This window comes from Carettochelys insculpta, chromosome 2 (genome assembly GCF_033958435.1).
Source record: "Carettochelys insculpta isolate YL-2023 chromosome 2, ASM3395843v1, whole genome shotgun sequence".
NCBI lineage: Eukaryota > Metazoa > Chordata > Testudines > Carettochelyidae > Carettochelys > Carettochelys insculpta.
The window spans coordinates 53669199-53690367 of record NC_134138.1 but is presented as its reverse complement, the minus strand read 5'-3'; the positions used below and the strand labels follow the sequence as shown (position 1 = coordinate 53690367).

General features: G+C 45.7%; 1 protein-coding gene across 5 annotated transcripts in view; it reads left to right on the top strand.

The window, feature by feature from the left end:
* CPNE3 (copine 3) overlaps window positions 1-21169 on the top strand; it is a 66322-nt gene that overhangs the window by 24976 nt on the left and 20177 nt on the right. For 4 of the 5 annotated variants that reach the window (XM_074986989.1, XM_074986992.1, XM_074986988.1 and 1 more), the window contains 4 exons: window positions 772-843; window positions 1649-1732; window positions 14455-14544; window positions 20511-20609. In XM_074986989.1, the coding sequence (XP_074843090.1) occupies window positions 772-843; window positions 1649-1732; window positions 14455-14544; window positions 20511-20609 (345 nt within the window). The remainder of the gene's footprint in view (window positions 1-771; window positions 844-1648; window positions 1733-14454; window positions 14545-20510; window positions 20610-21169) is intronic. The other variant, XM_074986993.1, reaches the window with a different exon arrangement.

Genomic DNA, 21169 nt, shown 5'->3' with positions numbered 1-21169 from the left:
TGCTTATCTGCCTCTAAAAGCTGTACCAAGCCTTTCAAAGGCACAGAACCACAGCAAAATTCTACTTGGAATGCTGACAGCCTTTCAGCTATAACCATGACTTTATATAAGAGAAATGACAGGCTGGTTTTCAGATGTGCTGCACTACCATTTTTTCAAAATATGAAACCAAGTTAGAAGCTCTGTCTAAAACTGAATTTGTAGAATATAAAGACAGATCTCACTACCTAGTGGTTGTGCAAGAAGCTCTGAAAATGTGCCTTTATTCAGTCATCTGCAAATGTTTCTATCTAATTGATCCAGAACATTCATTGTTAGAACGTGTAGATTCTGTAACTGTTTCTGGCTCTGGCAAATTAAAGAAACCCAGATTTTCAGATTGATTCTTGTTTAGGGGTTCCAGTTTTGGGTGCTGATTTTTCAGAAGTATTGGACACTAACAGTGTCTATTGAATTCCGCTGCACTGGGTACTTGCCCCTATTTGTCTCAGCTTGGGCCGCCCAAAATTAGCAGTCCCTTCTGAAAATGTGAACCTTAACATCTCTGGCCTTGGCTTATTTATTTGTAAACTGAGAATATTTACCTCCTTGATGTTTTCAAAACACTTCTGAATTATGTCCTATCTTTTTCATCCAAGGATCTCTAAAAGTTAATATATTTTTAAATAAAGTATTTCACATCTACTCTTTCTAGATACGTTGTGAAAAGTATTAGTTATATATACAGTATCTGAACGCAGAGTGAAATATTTATTTTAATTATTTACCTAGATAACAGCAGAAGAAGTAAAAGATAACAGAGTGGTCTTACTTGAAGTAGAAGCAAGGAAACTAGACAATAAGGTATTTAACTGCTGTATTTGTAATAAATAGTTAAAATCAATTTGCTCTCATAAATAAGGAATGACAGGGACCATTTCATTCTGGGATTTCTGGAGAAATTAAATCTGGTAAGATACTTACAGGACGGGGAAAAGCATACAGAACGAATGTAAATAATACTGAAGTTTCCAGAATGAAAGCTGTTCCTAAAATGAGACAAATAAGGTGTTCAGTAATATTCTTTGTGCAAGATTTAACTTCGTTCATATAAATTAATCAGTTTTGTGTATTTCCGTTAGTGTAAATGCTTTTGCCATTCAATGTTTATTTACTTAAATAATTGTAGGAAGTATACTTTCAGGCAACCACATAAAGTATATTTCAGAGTGGGCAAAATCATTATAGAAACAAACAATCTTATGGGGTGGTATTAGAATTTCGGAACGCTATAATTGCACTATGAAATTCTGAAATAGATTTTAGAAACAGGAGTGTATGGAAGAAATGCTTCTGTTTGACACTTTTAGAATGCTTTACTTAGGCTCCAGCCCTCCATACGAATAGTGGCCCCATGACCGTCGGGTGGAGGTCTTTTTTACCTTACACTTAAAAATACCTGTCTTCTCCCAGCTATATCTCTGATTTACTAATGTAAGTAATCGTTTTTAAAAAGTAGTAATGAGACCAATACCCGAAGTGATTTGTATGCTTAATCAGAAGAATGTTTTTAGAAATGTCTTTGATCTACTTTTTATTTATATTCCTGTATATTGATTAGTATTTGATAACATTCTTGCCCTGATAATTGCATACTTTTTAATTTTAGGATTTTTTTGGAAAGTCGGACCCGTACTTGGAATTCCACAAGCAGACATCTGAAGGGAACTGGGTGATGGTTCACAGAACTGAGGTAGGGAATTTTGTTCACAAGAAACTGGAATTTGAGTTAATCTGACTTTTATATGTGTAGCATAGAACTAAATGTCCAATACCTTCAAGATTTGATCTTGTGGCCAAGGTACGGGGGGTCCCCTTTATATGTTGCCACAATATATGTTGTTTTGCGCTTAAGTTGGCGACATATTGAAGGCGACATTAAACATTTCCCGATATTATGTTGTCATGACTTCTGCGTACCATACAGTAGAACACCAAGATATATGCACTCAAATTATGCATATCTCGGGTTAATGTGAGCGTGAGTGACAGGGAGCTGGCACCTAGGTCCGAGCTGTCTGTCACTCGGGGAGCTGGGAAACTGACCAGCGCAGCAGCCAGAACCAGGCTCCAGCTTCCCATCAGAGGAGTGGGGAAATTGACCAGCGCTACTGCACTGGTCGGTTTCTTAGCCCCTGATAGGAGAAGCTTCCCCGCTTCTGTCAGTGGTAGCAGCCGAGAGCCTGACTTTCGGTTGCAGCCACTAACGAGTGGGGAAACTGCTCCTGTCAGGGGTGGGGCAGCCTCCCCACTCCTGTCAGGGGCAGTGAGTCAGGCTCCCACCCCTAACAGGAGCGGTTTCCTAGCTCCTGTCAGGAGCAGCAGCCTGACTCTTGGCTGCTGCCACTGACAGGAGCAGGAAAATTGACCAACAGAGCAGTGCTGGTCAGTTTCTCCTATACTGTGAGCAGCAGGCAGCCCAGAGCCAGACTCTTGTCCCTATTGCCCTGTATTGACATGTATTCTTACGAGGGAAAAAAAATTCCCTTTACACATCGTTTCACTTTACATTGTGACTTCATGGTCCCTAACCACAATGTATAAAGGGGACTCCCTGCACCAGACTGGGTCTCAGGAGGCCTGATTTCTTCAAGTGATTGCTCATGTCCATTCCAAGTTGGGTGTGCGCAGGCACATGCCCAGTCTCCAGAAGCTTTTTGCCCTAGCCAGTAGCCATAGGGTTGATTCAGTGCCCCCTGGAGTGGTGCAGATATGGCGACCAATATATGCACTGCCCAACCCCCCCAACTCAGTTCATTCTCACTGCGCTGCCGTTCATTGGAGCTCTTGCTTTCTCTACTCAGTTCTTTAGCTAGTAACCTATTGTAGTGTAATAAGTTAGTGTTTTAACTAATAGCTGAGATGGGGCATTCTGCTCCTTGGTGTTGGGGAATGTGTGGCTCCCCAGGCTTTAAGACTTGTTCAAAATTCAGGAAACATACGCCCAAAATGACCTCTATTCAGCCCGTTTGATTTGCTCTGGGGCAGGACACTTGTGTGATCACTGTCCAATCTGTAAGGCCTTTAAGCCCAGAACTTTGAAAGGCAGGGCTCAACACCTTAAAGTCATCTTAATGGAGGCGGCTCTTAAGCCTCAAGAGTCTCTAGCAGGAGTGGAGAGCGGAGCCTCCTCGGTGCAAAGTGCACCAACGCTGTCAACCATGGTGCCACCTAAGGACTTCCAGCACTGAGAGCAGGTGCAGGCACCCGTGCCTTCTCCGCACCATAGAAGTCGATCTCCAGTGCTGATGAAGAGGAGGATGCACGAGGGGCATTGCTCACCAAAGTCAAAGTGGGGCAGACTCAAGTCCAAGGCTCCAGCATGCACTGCCGAAGGGCTGGAGGTGCTTCCATTGAAGTTGGTGCAGAGTGGGAGCCTGCAGGTGCTGGACTTGCCCTCAATGCCGGAGGTGTTTTGAGTGGCACAAGGACTTCTGCAGATGATGGTGCCGGGTCCTTCTCTGTCTATGGAGAACAGGTGCTGTAGCACTGAAATGGGGCTCATGGACGTGATACCAGTCTAAACCCCTGTGCTCATGTCAATATTGGTACCGACACCATATTTGGTGCCAAGTGCTCTATTGCTGACCCAGCAGACTGTGGGCCATATACTCCTAGCACCAGCACTGTCCTCGGTGCGCATGACTTCAGCACCAAGTCCCATGTCCCCACCGTGGTCATCTGCTTCTGAATTGGTGTCGGAGTCAGACTCCTTTTATTGGAGGTCTGGACGGAGCGGGAGCTTGAGAAAATCGCATCGTAGTTGTTGCTTGGATGATATGGGTTGGCCACCACCTTCACAGGTGACTCAGCAGTTGCCCTTGTGGACCCAGTGGACTTTTCATGAGATGCAGGGCCAGGCTGTTGGAGTGCCTTTAACGGTGCTGTGGGCCCTTGCCAATCCCGCACTTGGCACCCCACTGGAACAAAGACAGGAAGCAGTCGTCATGGTGGAGCTATCTGCATCTACTTTGTTCGTGTCGACCTCAGCACTATCGTAGCGAGACTGGACGCCTTCGGTGCCGGCATCATGCATAATTGTACCTCTAGTGCCAATGGAGCAGGCAGCAGCCCAGGCACCAGTACCAACTCAAGTGCAGAGAGAAGTAACGGTGCCGTTTCTGCCACCTGTGGCAGGGTTTTTTGGCCAGCCGGTGTCTACACCAGCTCCGCCTGTGGTGCCCCCTGGTTTGCCCATAATTTTCATGGAGGACCAAGTTCCTGAACAGGTCACTACTGCCCTTTCCCTCCAAATGGAGGCACAAGGCCTATCGTATTCTTCTTCCCCAGATGAGGCGGTGGCGGGCTCATTGGCGTGGCCTGTACTGGAGGATGGCAGGGCTTTTCAACAGCTCCTTAGGAGAGTGGCCCGAAACTTGGGGGTGCAAGCGGAGGAGGTCCGGGGTGAAATGGACCCTGTCACAGACATTTTGTCCTCTGCAGGCCTCACCAGGGTGACTCTGCCCATAATAAAAACAATTGCCACTACAGCTAAGACGGTTTAGGAGACCCCTGCTTCTGCCCTTCCTATGGCCTGTGGGAATGAGAGATGGTACTTTTGTCCCATCCCAGGGCAACAAATATTTGTTCACACCCCCCCACCTGATTCCCTGATAGTGAACACTTCTAACCATAGAGAGCTCCAAGGGTTCCAGGGTCCCTCCCTGAAAAATAGAGAAACTAAACACTTAGACCTCTATGGAAGGAAAGTCTATTCAACTGGCCGGTTGCAGTTAAGAATTGCTGACCAGCAGGCTGTAGTTGGCAGGTACGCTTATACAGTCAGTGACCTGTCTAGGTTCTCTGAGATGGTGCCCTCCAAAGCTAAGCAGGACTTCACAGCTGTGGTGGTGGAGAACAAACAGAATTCAAGGGTGGTCCTGCAGGCAGCTTTGGATGCGGCGGACGCTGTCACGAGGGTTATGGCCTCCATAGTGGCAATGCGCAGGGGGGCTTGCTTGCAGGTTTCTGACCTGCCTCGTGAGGTCTAGCAGACAATCCAGGACCTTCCCTTTGATGGCCCTACCCTATTTTCAGATAAGACTGTTTTTTGGGCCTGCATACACTTGCCTACCAACGCAGGCATTTTAACCCCTGTCCTCAGCAAAGATAGTTTCCACAGCCACAAAGGGATGGCAGTAGAAGGCAGAACGGGACAAGTAGGTGCTGTTCAGGCCAATAATCTCAAGGTCACCAAAAGGGCCTACAGGGACCCAAGCCTCAGTTTTGATGGCAGGATTGGAAGCGTTGAGTTGATCTCACCCACTCCAGCATCCCCACTTTTTTCATTTCACTTATCCCCCTTTTACCCTACATGCTACAGCATCAGCACAGACCGGTGAGTTTTGCATGTGGTAGAGAGGGGATACACTATTCAGTTCTCTTCATAACCCTCTTCCCTGTTCCTCTTCAGGGACCCCTCTCATGAAAGCCTGTTACGGCAGGAATTGCAATCCCTCTTGGGTTCTGGGGCCATAGAAGACGTTCCTTCCAAGTTCAGGGGACAGGAGTTTTATTCGCAATATTTCCTAATTCTTCTTCGAGTGGTCCCTGTATGTGCTCCACAGTAGGTGTCGGGCTCGCCCAGGTGCTGCAGATCGGAAACTTCCCAGCAGTTTCCTTCGGATCGCGCGTGCGCTGATGCACGCCGCTCCCTCGCATGCTCTCGGTCACGTGCGCAATCTGGTCCCCGCCAGTTCCTTCTCAACCGCCAACGGCTGCAGACGGAATCCACTCCGGCTCCAATGCCTGAGACAGATAAGACTGTTAATTCTTAGTTGATAGCTTGTTTTTACTATTATACGTGTATAAAAAAAAAAAAAAAAAAAAAAAAAGGCGGGGGGGCAAAAAGCAGTAAAAAAGAGAGAGGAGGAACGGAGGGGAGAAGAGCAGACAAAGAAGGCTGCTTTAGGCCGTCCGCTACCCTAAAGGCCGTAAATGTTGTTTGTTTTAAAAACACTGATTAGTGGCTAAGTACCCTATTAACAGTTAAAGACTCACCGGGATGTCTTCATCAGGGTTTAAGAAGTGTGAGTCATGCCGCGAGGCCATGCCTGCCTCTGATGGGCATAGTAAGTGCATTCGTTGCCTGGGGGAGTCCCACGTTACTCAGAAGTGCTCTCACTGCTCTAAGCTTACAGCCAGGGTCAGGAAGGACAGGGAAATGAGGCTCAAAATGATCTTGTTTGATAAGGCCCTTCAGCCCGAACCACCGGAGGAACCTCACACAGAAGGGCCCTCAGGGTCACACAAAAGGAGGGTGGCTTCTTTGACCCCCTCTGTGCAAAAGAAGAAGAAACTCTCCCTGGCTCGATGCTTGCCAGCAACCTCAGCGAGCAGGACGAGTGGAACACAGAGCCCTCACCTGCGGGCTGATGATAGCAGCAGCACGGTCACGCACGTGGCTGTGGCTGGGCCTCCGACTATTCAGCAGTCGGCGCCATCGCAGCAAGCGCCAGAATCGGCAGCACTGCCTCACGCGGCACTGGCTCTCACAGTGCCAGCGGTGCAAGGGCACCCAGCATGGGGCCAAACAGCGCTGGAGGAAGCTACCCGCGCGGTACTGCATATGACGGCGCCAAGCGCGGCACCGACAGCGGGGCTGAGATCCCTGGCACGGGAGGGGGCGGCACCTACCCTGCAAGGACGGGGGAAAGCTAGGGCTAAAACCCGGCACCGCAGTCCATCTCCGGGCATTGCTGCGCTGCCATTATCACGCAGCGCCGCCCCCCCCGAGATACACACGCCGCGCCAGACGGCAACTCCAACGGCCTTTTTCAGACCCCCCCCTCCCCGTTCCTCCAACCACCATCGCCGTGGCTCAGACAACCTTCATCCCTTTCGGGCATGGATCCCTATGAATACTATCACAGACCATCTTCACCATTATCAATGTCATCAAGGAGATTGCGCTCTTCCAGACATCATAGGCACACACTCCGATCGTGGTCCAGATCTCCATCACCGGGCCCTTGCCCGTGTTGTTATGGCCGTCCTCATCATACTGAACACTGACATCGGAGGGGCAGATCCCCACCCACACCCCGCCAATACCCCCGCATACACTCTCGCTCTGGGAGAGGAACGCAGTTTTCCAGGCGGAAATGGGTCCAGAGTCCCGAGACCTTCCTTCACAGCCCATGAAGGAGCAAGCATACCAGCAAACTCAGGAATCAGAGGAGGTGGAGGAGGTATACCCTAGTGGCGCCTCCTCATCCTCCCCATATGAGTCAGTTGTCCCTGGGGACATCTCCCCCCGCCCCCGGATGACCTTAAACAATTCCAAGATCTGTTCAGAAGAGTAGCATACATGTAGGACATTCAAATAGCAGAGGTGCAGGAGAAACATCATAAACTCCTGAAAAATTTGAGACCCCCAGCTTCATCTAAAATTGCCGTCCCACTGTACAAAGTCATTTATGGAATCGGCCACTAACATATGGCAGATTCCGGTCTCCATCCCGCCTCCGAATAAAAGGGCGGATAAGAAATACTTTGTCCCAGCCAAAGGCATGGAATTCCTGTTTAGCCACCCACAGCCCAATTCTTTGGTGGTCGAATCGTCCCAACAGAGGTCAAAGACGCCTCAATATAAATCAGGGGGGGTCAGATAAAGATGCAAAGAAATTAGACCTGTTCGGCAGAAAGGTCTACTCCTTCTCTACCTTACTACTGAGAATGGCAAACTATGCGGCACATCTATCAAACCATAACTTTGGCAATTACTCTAGACTCACCTCTCTCATGGATTTCCTCCCAGAGGACAAGAAGCCAGTGCTAAAGGCGATCGTCCAGGAGGGCTACGTGGCCTCACGAACGGGAGTTCAGATTGCCCTGGACGTGGTGGACACAACGGCATGCTCAACAGCCGCAGCAGTGGTAACGCGTAGGGAATCCTGGCTCCAGACGTCTGGTAGCCCCAGAGATCTACAGGCAAACATCGTAGATCTTCCATTTGGTAAGCAAAAGTTGTTTGCAGAATCAACCGACTCGGTCCTACACTCTAGCAAAGATTCGAGGGCCACACTTAGGACCCTGGGTATCTATACTCCACCATACAAGAAAAAGAAATTCTACCCCCAGCAAAGGCGCTACGCTTACCAACCACAGCATGCACAATATCAGCGAGGCTATGACCAAGGGTGCCATCAACAGCAGCAACAGTACAGGGCCCCCAGGCGACGTCCTCAACAAAGTCGCACAACCTCGGGGCAAGCCCAGAAGGAGCAAGTTTGACGGGTATGTCGAGGACTGCGCTATCAACACCATCTCTCAACCCCGCTCTCACCTCATGTTCCATCATCACCTCAAACCGTTCTACTCCCAATGGCAAAACATCACAACAGACAAATGGGTGTTGGAAATTATAGCCATGGGTTACACGATCCCCTTCCAGTCACTACCACTACCGAAACCTCCCACCCGGCCTCTTCTCAGGGACCCTTCTCACGAGACAAGGCTGAAGCAGGAGGTGGATCACCTCATGTTCATAGGGGTGGTGGAAAGAGTACCGGAACAATTCCAAGGGAAAGGCTTTTACTCACGATACTTCCTAACAGAGAAGAAAACAGGAGGCTGGAGGCTGATCTTGGACCTACGGGGCCTCAACCGGTACTTGTGCAAACAGCGATTCAGGATGATTACAGTTGCCTCCATAGTTACGGCACTGGACGATGGAGACTGGTTTGCAGCCCTCGACTTACAAGACGCTTTCTTTCATATAACAATCCACCTGGCACACAGACGTTTCCTCGGCTTCAAGGTAGGTGGGGAGCATTTCCAACACAGAGTTCTTCCGTTCGGCCTATCTTCGGCACCCAGAGTTTTTACCAAAACCCTGGCAGTGGTATCGGCTTACCTGCACAGGCAGGGCATGTTCATTTTTCCATATCTGGGCGACTGCCTACTGAAAGGGGCCTCAAAGGCAGAGGTCCTACGCATGATACATGTCACCGCGAACACGTTCACTTCGCTGGGCCTAGTTATCCACCTCACAAAGTCAAAGACCGAGACCACGCAAGATATAGAATTCATAGGGGCGCACATAGACTCTATTACATCAAGAGTATACCTGCCCGACGCCTGCTTCCGCACCATCAAACCCCGGTGAAGGCAGACCAACCAAGCAGACGCTTTGCGCTCATGCACGAGTGGCAGATCCACTCCGACCTGCTCCAATGCATATTTCACACTTGGGGGTTTCCCCAAGTCGATTTGTTTGCCACCCAACACAACAAGAAATGCCCTCAGTACTGCTCCAGAGCAGGAATAGGGCGGAGGTCCTTGGGGGACGCCTTCATGATCTCATGGTAGGGCCCTCTACTCTACGCGTTCCCCCCCACAACACTCATCCACAAGGTTCTACAGAAAGCCAGAAGGGAGAGAGCTCGCATGATACTCGTAGTCCTGACCTGGGACCGACAACAATGGTTTCCCCTGCTTCTGCGCATGTTGGGCCATCCACCACTCCCCCTACCGGTAGCCCCAGACTTACTTATGCAGGCTCAGGGGTCCATGGTGCACCCGCATCCTCAGGGACTCCGCCTACAAGCATGGCTAATCCATGGCTCAGTGTCTTAGAGAGCACATGTTCAGAGGGAGTAAAACAAGTCTTAGAGTGCAGTCAAAGGACCTCCACCAGATGGACTTACACGATTTACCTCCTGGTGCTCTTCCAAGCAGTTAGCTCCTCTCAACGTCCCTATAACTGTAATTCTAGAATACCTGCTGGACCTCAAACGAGATGGGCTCTCTCTATCCTCGGTAAAGGTCCACCTCGCAGCTATATCAGCCTTTCGACACAAAGAGGAAGGGCCCACCATATTCGCCCATCCTATCGTCACAAGGTTCCTGAAGGGGCTGGTAAATCTATACCCCCCTCCGAAACCGCTACCACCGTCATGGAGTTTGGACTTGGTACTCCACACACTATCGGGACAACTCTTTGAGCCATTAGCCATGGTACCCCTCCAACTTCTTACCATGAAAACGACCTTCCTTCTCGCGATTATGTCAGCCCACAGGGTGAGCGAACTCACAGCAGTAATGGCAACACCGCCCTGCACAGTATTCTCAAAGGAAGCGGTGATCTTACGATTACACCCAGCCTTCGTTCCAAAAGTTTCCTCGGAGTTCCACATTAACAAACCAGTAGTATTACCCTCGTTTTATCCGAAGGCTCACAGCTCCAGCAAGCAGGCGCGACTGCATCTCCTAGATATGAGGAGGGCGTTGGCCTTTTACATAGACAGAACTAAGCCCTTCCAGAAAATGGACAGACTCCTGGTGTCTCTCGCTCCCAGGTCGAAAGGGGAAGGCCTCTCTTCCCAGAGAATTTCAAATCACATTGGCTACGTCTACATGTGCAGCCAACATCGAAATAGCTTATTTTGATGTTGCGACATCGAAATAGTCTATTTCGATGAATAACGTCTACACGTCCTCCAGGGCCGACAACGTCGATGTTCAACTTCGACGTTGCTCAGCCCAACATCGAAATAGGCGCAGCAAGGGAACGTCTACACGTCAAAGTAGCACACATCGAAATAGGGATGCCAGGCACAGCTGCAGACAGGGTCACAGGGCGGACTCAACAGCCAGCCGCTCCCTTAAAGGGCCCCTCCCAGACACAGTTGCACTAAACAACACAAGATACACAGAGCTGACAACTGGTTGCAGACCCTGTGCCTGCAGCATAGATCCCCAGCTGCCGCAGAAGCAGCCAGAAGCCCTGGGCTAAGGGCTGCTGCCCACGGTGACCATAGAGCCCCGCAGGGGCTGGAGAGAGAGCATCTCTCAACCCCCCAGCTGATGGCCGCCATGGAGGACCCGGCAATTTCGACGTTGCGGGACGCGGATCGTCTACACGGTCCTATTCCTATCTCCTCATGAGGTTAGCAACTTCGACGTCTCCCCGCCTAACGTCGAAGTTAACTTCGAAATAGCGCCCGACGCGTGTAGACGCGACGGGCGCTATTTCGAAGTTGGTGCCGCTACTTCGAAGTAGCGTGCACGTGTAGACGCAGCTATAGTGTCCTGCACAAAACTGTGTTACGAGCTACATAAGACCCCTCTGCTAGCTCCGCCCAAGGCTCACTCCACCAGAGCGATGACGGCGTCAACGGCCTTCTTCAGGGGAATCGCGTTGAAAGACATTTGCAGAGCAGCAACTTGGTCATCTTACGACACCTTCGCCAAGCATTATGCCCTGCACCGGGTGTTTGATGAGGATACCTGTCTGTCGACAGCAGTCCTCTCAAGGGCAAGCTGCACATGAATTGAGTACCCACCTCCTTACTTGGGGTCACTGCTGGGTAGTCACCTATGGTGTAGCACCCACGGGGACCACTCGAAGAAGAAAGAGAGGTTATTCACTTGTGTAGTAACGATGGTTCTTCAAGATGTGTCCCCGTGGGTGCTCCACTACCCACCCGTCCCTCCCCGCTTCGGATGTCTGTCCGGTGTTTTTCAGGAGCATCCGGGGCGGTTGGTCAAGGAACTGGTGGCGACCGGATTGCGCACATGACAGAGAGCGTGCGGGGGAGCGGCGTGCATCGGCGCATGCGCGATCTGAAGGAAACTGCTAGAAAATTTCTGATCTGTGGCGCCGGGGCAAGCCCGACACCTACTGTGGAGCACCCATGGGGATACGTCTCGAAGAACCATCGTTACTACACAAGTGAGTAACCTCTCTTTCTGAAACCTAGGGGGTCTTCAGACCCATCCTGGACCTAGCAGGTCTCAACGATTTTTTTTGAAAAAGATAACCATTTCATATGATATTCATCAGGTTCATGCTTTGGATGCTAGAGCGAGGGGATTGGGTTCACAGCGCTCGACTTACAGAATGCATATTTCCATATGTCAGTCTACCCTCCTCACACCTGAGTCATGTAACGTCTTCTGTGCTCTCAGACCCCTAGTCAAAAGGTTTCTGAAAGGTTTAGAAAGAATCAAGCCCCAGGTTTGGGCAACACTGCCCTCGTGAAATCCCAATATGGTGTTAGCCAAGCTTATGGGTTCCCTTTGCCACCAAAAGTGCTGTTTTGTAACTCAGAAACAGCAGGGAGCAGGTAGCTGGGGTTCGATCTCCTTAGCCAGGAGGGTATCTGAGTTGAGGGCACTTTCAGTGGATCCCATGTACACAGTGTTTCCCAGGGATAAGATTAGGCTGAGACCTCACCCCACATCTTTACCTAAGGTGGTTTCCATGTTTCATGCTAACCAAGACATTTCCCTACCAGTATTTTACCCAAAGACCCATGCCTCCCCGAGGGAGCAATGTTTACATACCTTGGATGTTAGAAGCGTGCTTGCCTTCCATATGGATAGTACTGGGCCCTTTAGAAGAACACAGCAACTCTTTGTGGCGGTTGCTGATAGGATAAAGGTCCATCCGGTCTCTGCCCAAAGGATTTCCTCCTGGATAGTGATGTGTATCAAGGAGTGTTAAAAGCTCGTGGGGGTTCCTCCCCACCCCGGTTAGGGCACAATCCATGAGAGCACAGATGTCACCTGTGGCATATTTGGCACAGGACAGGACATCTGTAGAGCGGCCACCCAGTCCTCAATTCATACGTTTGTAGCACATTACACTTTGACATAGCATGCCCAGGAAGATGCTGCAGTGGACAGGGTTGTGCTGCAGTCCGTTCAGGGCTCTGACCCCACCTCCTAGGCACTGGCTTGTATTCACCCAACTTGGAATGCACATGAGCAATCACTCAAAGAAGAAAAGACCTGTCCTGTAACTGGTGTTCTTCGAGATGGGTTGCTCACGTCCATTCCAAAATCCTCCCTCCTTCCCCGCTGTTGGAGTAGCTGACAAGAGGAACTGAGCAGTGGTAGGGGTTGGGCGATGCATATATTGGTTTCCATATCGAGCACCACTGCAGGGGGCGCTGCGTTGATCCTATGGCTGCTGGCTAGGGCGAAAAGCTTCTGGCAACCGGACATGTGCTCACACACACCCAACTTGGAATGGACACGAGCAACGCATCTCCAAGAACACCAGTTACAGAACAGGTAACTGTCTTTTTTTCCTGATCTCACAGACATTTTTTCTTTGTGACCTTGACAGTCATTTAAATGTCTCTGACACTCATACATGGCTAATACAGCTTTTTTCCTCCATCTTTTCTTCTTGTTCATTTAGATTGTAAGCCCTTTGGGCAGGAATTGTTTAGCATAATGTCTAGCATAATGGGACCCCAGTTTTGATGGGAGGCTGTAGATGCTACTATAATATTAAGATCAAAGAATGCCAGCTTAAATTAGGTCTAATATTTATTTCTTAAAATAAGTACACTGTTATCACTAAATACTTGTAGGAGAGCCTGAGGCCCACATCAATATTTAATTAATGAACACATTTAGAGGAAGGCACAGTGCCTGTCCTGAAGCACTTGCAGTCTAAGAAATGTAAATCCCTTTTGTGTTTTTTAATTAAGAAATTAACATTTCTTCATGCGTTCTGTCAGTGTAACAAGTACATTTATTGAGCTAAGAGGGCTCCACCATGTCAAAAATAAGTGATCAGTCCCTAACTCTCTGTTCCAACACGTAGCTGAGTGACTGGATACTGGAGGTTCAGTTCTGTACTGATATTGATCTAAAAATTTTTGTGTTTATACCTTCTTATCCCTAATTTCAAGATTTGATTAAAAAAATCAGGGCATTTTTGTCCTCCACTTTTGAAAGTGTTCCACTATAACTAAGGGGTAACTTCTGATGCATGGTCTTAAATCATATTAAATAAAACTGCCACATTAATTTTCACTTAGAGTTCTGTGACTACAAATTTAACTTTCTAGAATCTGTTGCAGATAATGAACACTTGCCTTGTAGGGCTTCGAAAGATTCTCACCGGATTCCCAATAGTCTTTATATTCTCCTCCCCTCCCCCCCAGCACTATGATTTTGTTTTGCTTAGTAGACAGAATGTTACAGCTTTTGCTGATTTGCACTATAGAGTACCCACCCCCCAGAACTTCTGTAGGATATACATCTGGAAATGGTGTTTTAGTATCAACATTTGATTGAGTTCCAAAAGTTACATTTCAATGACAGTTTAACCCCATTGTCTTGCTTCAACTGGTAAGATGGCAGGGTAGATATCAGAATGTTTCCTGTGCCTTGGGTCTGCATGCAGAGAGGTACTGAAATGTTACATCCTGTCCAGTTTGTGATGTAAATGGTATGGTAAGTGTTGATGTCCAGTTTTTTTTCCTATTACGTTTCAGCCATTGGGTCTCTCGTACACGTGACCAGGATATAAGTAAAGTGCCTCTCTTTGTTACTTCATCACAGATCAACGCTTTCCATATTTGTAATAGTTATGGAATAAAAACAGAACTGATTGTCACTCTCCGAATCTTGCCTTGCTAACAATGCTATTTTATCAAATCTGTTTGGCAGGTTATAAAAAATAACTTGAATCCTGTATGGAAACCCTTTAAAATACCTCTCAATTCTCTGTGTTACAGTGATATGGATAAAACAATCAAGGTAATACTTAAATGATTGCACTTTATCCTTTGTGTATCTAAAGAAGCAGCTGGCAAATATAATGAATATTCATTTAACTATCATATGCTTTTAGTTTTAAGCTAAATTCAAAATGAAGTACTTTATTGTAGGTAAATGGAAACACAGAGGTAGTGAGGATGATGATGGCGTAATAATTTGTGTTACAATATCTGCTAAAAAAAAGAGTTAAATTAATCCCTGCAGTTAGGGAAGCTGGTTAAATGAGAGTAAATTTGTATTGTCCTCTTCAGATTTTCCTTCAAATTAGTGTTAGCATAGCTGCAGTTCTCAGACTTGTTAAGAGCTGCATAGCATCCCTTTGGCTGTTAGTCTTTCTTATTCTCCTGTTTGTGACTTCTCTTGTCTGGTGCCTTACGTGTGCTTCACACCAGTTTAATTCCGTTCCTTTCCTCAATGTTTATCACAGGCACATGGTCCTCTCCTAACCTCGTCAACTGAATTTTGCATCATGAAATAGTTGATTCATTCTTTCCTACACTGCTCAGATATTAGTCACACAATACTCCCAGTTTCATGTAAGCTGAGGAGCTGAGTGAATGGTCATAGGAATCCCCATAAATAAGCGTGGTAGCAAAGCACTAGCATTGGAATCACTGGATCTGCCCAGCTGAAACCTGAATATTAACTATGTATTTGAAATAGGAGTAGCAGTAGATCTCAGCCTGTTTTCCCCAGCCTACTGTCATGCCGTCTAGCTAGGAGGATATATTACAAAAGTAATTCAGTGACCGCTAAATAATTAGTATCGTCTTCCTTTCTCACTCTGTAGCTCTGAAAGCAGGGACAGCATTGACAACAGGCAGCATATTTCAAGAAAATGGATGTCTGGAGCCATTGACATCCTTCCTTGTTCTTAATTATTAGTGCAGAAAAACTCTAAAATCTGAAGCTCTGGTTTCCATTGTTAGATCAATGAACTTGCTTTGTCTTAGGCACTGCTTTTGGATTTGAAGTGGAGGTGAATGCAAGGTTACCTGCATGTCTTGTCATAACTGAGTCTCTGATGGTGCAAGTAGCTTGGGGTGATTAGTTGCACTCCATTCACAGGAAAAGGAGCAAGCCAGTGACTCCTTACTGAGCTTTGTTTTCCAACCATTGACACACTGAACCCCAAGCAGCTCCTTAGCCCTCATCACCCAGCAGTTCTTCTTGAGCTTTTTAACACCTTGCATCAGAGGCAAGGCAGGAACTTGAGCACCAGTGGAGGAAGACCAGAGTGTGAAACACAACACATTTCTTCATGCCTATGCTCAGGCTTAAAGCTGCTCAGAATTTTTCTCTTAAATATCCCCCCCCATCTTTTTGTTTGCCCCTTGTGGGAAATTACTTTTATGTAGGAAACTGAAATGTTTCAGAACTTTTTATTTCAATGTGAATTCTCGCAGGGAGAATATTTGGAAACAAAAAAAAGCCTGTGTTTGAAAAAATTTTGAGAATTTGCTTTGAATTTAATTTTGTGGGATTTTTATTTTTGTTTTTACCTATTTCGTGACAGGTGATTGATAGAATAAATCAAGCAGTTCTATTGGCATATCATCAAATAATGTAGAAATATATGGAAAATAAATTCAGAAACTGAAATTTTTCAAATTTCCACTGCATGGGAAATTCACTTTTTTTGGTTACAGTTTGGAGCATAAACAAATTGAAGTGTCAGTTTCCTGTAAACCATAAGCTATAATGCTGGTTGAATTAGAAGAAAATCATATCAAAGTATAAAGATCTAATGCTAGATGAAACCTCAAGTGGTCATCTAATCCATTTTCCCTTACCCCAAGATGAGGCAGTATTATCCCTAGATCAGGCCTGTCAGATGTTTTGTCTAACCAAATTTTTAAAAACTTCCAGTGATGGGGATTCCATAACTTCCCCACTTAATCTGTTCCAGAATTTAATGCCCCATATAATTAGAGAATTTTCTGTTGTATGTAGTCCTAATCTCACTTGCTGCAATATAACCCAAAGAGTTCTTGTTCTGCGCTCAGTGAACAGGGAGAACAATTGATATCCATTCTCTTTGCAACATCCTTTTACAGTTTTGAAGACTATCATGTTCCCTCCCCTTTTTATCAAGATTAAACCACACTTGGTACTCTTACCTTTCCTCAAAGGTCATATTTTCTTAAGCATCTAATCTTTTTTTTTTTTTTTTGGCTGTCCTCTGGACTCTCTCTCCAGTTTGTCCCCATGTTAGTCTAGACTTCAGAGGTGGGCACAGTATTGGCTGTACTAGTACTGAACAGACCGGAGCGACTTAGCTCCCAGATATCACGTGTGACATAGCATCACATTGTTGGCTCATATTGAATTTGTAATCCTTACAAGATCCCTAGATCCTTTGCAGTTGTAGAACCACTTAGGCAGTTTTGTCTCATTTTGTATTTGTGCACATTATTTTTTCATTGGTAGGTATAAAGTAATATACTTGTCTTTACTGAATTTCATCTAAAGCACTGGTCAGAGCACATTAAACCCATGAACAGATAGTGTCATTTGGAACTAGTTAATTTTAAATTTTCACTTTTATTTAATTCTGTTTAACTTTCCTGAGTGTCCCTGTGTAGACATACCTTAAGTTTATATTCAAAGTGACAGTGACAGTATTATAGCAGTCACAAAGTAAAAAAGGGAATTCTTAAATTGACATGCGTTCTCCAGTCTGTCGTAGCTATGTGTACATTTAAACAAAATTCTGCTAATACAAGATGTACCTTAACACTTGCTTATGTCCTAGGGAGAGAATGCAAGAGAGAATAGATCACATGCAACAGACAACTAGAACATACTTAACTTCTGTGGATATAAACCTACATGGAATGAAATTGTGATAAAGCAGAATTATGGTTAGCTTTAAAAGTGAACCCATAATTTAGTGGGGGATTTGAGGGGACAGCTCTTTTCCACATGCTGTGGATGCATTTTTCATTTCTATATAATGGCTACATTAAAACTGTAGTTCCTTGGCTAAATAAATCCTTTAAGATGGGGTTATTTTCAGCACAGCATGATTGAAAATGTAATCTGATCACCCAATAGAAAACACTCTGTAGGTTTGTAATAAAACCTGCTGTGAAGTTTTTTGTTTTTGATTTCAGTTATATGCCTGTAAATCCAGAGCACCTGAGTTTCACAGAGTTGCTTCAGATTTACAAGCACAGAGCAGGAGGTCTTCTTTTGATCTCTGCTGCATTTTTATTTTGAAATTTTAGTTTATGGATTTAAAACTGCTTTTAGCCGAGACTGGTGAAATTGTGGTAATGTTGTTTGGAAGAAGAATTAAACAATGCTTTAACACTTTTATGCACACAGAGGCATGCATAACAGGCTCTATTATTATAGTAAGTAAAATTGGCTTTTTCATCTTTCCTTAGTCTGAATGCCTTTTAATGCACTGAGTCACTCAGTTTGTGTATTCATCATTAATGCACAAACAAACTTGCTACACTCATTATTTCTAAATCGTGTGTGTTGCAGTGAGTCAGTGATGTATTTCTGTGCTTCAAATGTGCACCTCACTCATTTGGAGCTAGAATGCATGAATCCATCAGCTCTGAGGAGGGAAGAGTGAAACATAGTTAATTTTATGTTGCCACAGGGAGCCACCAAGATTGTTGCATGAGCAGTCAATGTTCTGATCTCAAAATAAACATTGGGTTACATATATTGAATATATCAAATTCACAGAAATGTTTTCAGTCTTCAGATACCCAAAAAAAACAAAACAAAACCCAAAACCCATGAAAACCCTGGAACAAACTATTATTACTGTTGAATGAAAAAAATATTTTCAGTTGTAAGAATTCTCCCAGTAGCTTGATTACCTGAACATCTGATTGACTCAACATAAGAAAGCCTAAGGAATCTGCATTGTCTGCCTGTACATGAAATCTTATCTCTGATCGTATTGTTGCCTGTATGAATTGGTGTTCAGTGCATGTGCATGTATTATGTGTTGTTATATTGATAGCCAAAATCTCTCTAGGAGCTGTGCCAACACAAGAAGGCACAGACTGCATTGCTATCTAGAAGTCAATAATGTAGAAATATTGTGTTATGCAGGCAGTTTTCTCTCTGAAGCCCAATATTTTATTAAGATAGGTTTCTTGTTCTGTCAGAAATGAAATTTTCAAAGAAAACAATTTTATTAGTATGCTTCTTTACATTATAAGGCTTTTTATCTTAATGTGGGGAGAAAAGTACATGGAGAATATCAGTATGGATTGGATTGAATCTGTTGAAATATTTTTGCCCAGGGTCTGTATTTCTACCCTGAACAGGGGAAAAGTGAGTCAGTAGAGATTTAGATACTAAGAAGCTGCAACATTGTCATCTTAACTGTAGTCAGAGCAAAATTCATGTAACCAGGTTCTCTGTAAAAGTGAAAATAACAATGAAAAGCCCTAATAGGATCAAATAAAATGACAGTCTGCCTCTCTTCTCTGTTAATTAAAAGGAATAACCCCAGCAGGGAAAGGCATTAAGGTTGAAGTTAAAATTGCTTGATCAGTAAAGCCTTAGTCAATGAGCTGTAAATATGGGTAAAGAAGGATAGCATGATGGCTAAAATCCCCGAGGAAGTTATGAATTATAGATAATTAAGATTGCCAGTCTTGAGAGAGCTCTCAACTCTAGCTTTCACTGCTGAAAACAGAAGGTACTGCATTTTCAGTCTCTGAGCCCCTCTCTGGATCAGTACAGTAAACTCCCACTTTGTGATTTTGACGTGTGTTAATCGTATTAATGCAAATGTCGAAATCCCTAGCTTCAGACTCCTGCTTCTCCCAGCTGAGGGCTTCCCCTTTCATTACTCTCATGCTGGTTCCAAGCACTGGAGCTCGCTGTGGAGTGCTGAATGGAGCAGCCCTGTGGCTTCCCCCTGGCTTCCCCAGCTGGGGGAAATGGGGGATGCTGCTGCTGGGAGGAGGTGGGGAGGGTGGAAGTCCAGCCCCAGAGAGCCTGGAGTCAAGGGCAGCAGAGTCTGGTCAGTTTCCCAGCTCCCACAACAATCAGGGAGCTGGGAAACTGACAGAACCTGGCTTCCTGTTCCCTGGGGCTAAGTGGCTCCCCCCATGTCCCTCCTCCTCTGAGCCCCCCAGGAGCCAAAAGCCAGGCGCTGCTGCACCTGGTCCCCGGGGGTGGGAGGGGGAGAGGAAGCCCCCAGCCCACCCCCCGGAGCTGGTAAACTGGCCAGGCACTGCTGTACCTGGCTCCCATCTCCCTGTGGCTGAGCCTGAGCCTGGAAAGTAATCAGGTGCTGTTGCACCTGGCTCCAGGCTCCCAGGGGCTTGGAGGAGGAAGGCAGGGTCGTCCTCCCCTGACTTAATGTGAAATTTTGAGTTATGTGGGGGTTGCGAGGAACACAACCCCCATGTTACTCAGGGTTTTATTGTGATGCAGTTCACTTACTTTTGCTCTTCTGCTTACCACCCAAAGCCTAACTTGCAGAAGTACTGATCATGCACAGCTCCCACTGAAATCAATAGGAGGGGAATGCCAGTGCCTTTGAAAATCAGGCCTCTAGCCTTTAATGTCAAAAGGGTACAAACTAGGCACCTTGGAATGTCTTTCCTAAAAAATACCAGAATAAAATAACTGTCCCTAACTATATTGGAGCTGGTGCTGTGAAGTGCTGAACTCTCTTGGTGCTCATTGGCTTCAGTGCAAGATGAGGCTGCTCAGCAGTTTGCAGGATTGGTCCAGTAGTAAAGATTTGCTTACTTTCTGCAATTCATAAAGCCCAGCTTTCAGACAGGTTGATGTATGCCCTACTGATGGAAATCTTTGGCACAGGTCTAGCTCCTTCAATGTTTGAAACTTAAAGAGAGCAGAGTTGTTTTATATATTGTTTTAAAAAAAAGTGTCATTGCGACATCAGTTTGGTAGAGCAATGGCTATTGTAATTCTGGATAATGCTTTATTTTTAGGTAGAGTGCTATGATTATGACAATGATGGGTCTCATGATCTCATAGGGAGTTTTCTAACGACAATGTCAAAACTGAAGGAGGCTTCTCGGTCCTCACCGGTAAGTTGAAAATCCCTGTTTCCTGAGCACTTTTGTGAAATTGCTTATTCCTTTTGAGCAAAGACTACAAAGAATCTTTGTCAATAGCTAGCTATCTCCTGGCCATGTTTGTGGCATCAGTTCACTTCGGACAGAGTTGGCATTTCTGTTATAAATCCACTGTTACCAACTTTAATATTGTAGCCGTTTTTTTGTAACAGCATGTGTCTGAAAATTCATGCCATCTGGTGAAATGAATTTGGCTTATCTGTGATTGTCAAAATGCAAGGTATGGTATACGTTTTACCACTGTTAAAAGGCCAGAGCCTGAAGTTTTACTTTATCCTTAATTTCAGTTTTGGTTCTCACTTAAGTAATTGAATAAATCCAAATGAAGACTTGAAGATGTAGCTAGTAGTGCACAGAAATCAATCTGGCATTTTTCATTTGTTTGAGTCTTTATTTCATTTCTTAAAATTAAAAAAAAAAACCTCAGAAACCATACTCTCCCATGTATTTTGCTATGAAATGTTAACAGTGCTGTAAACCTTGTAAAATGACAGATTGCATTCTCATAAACT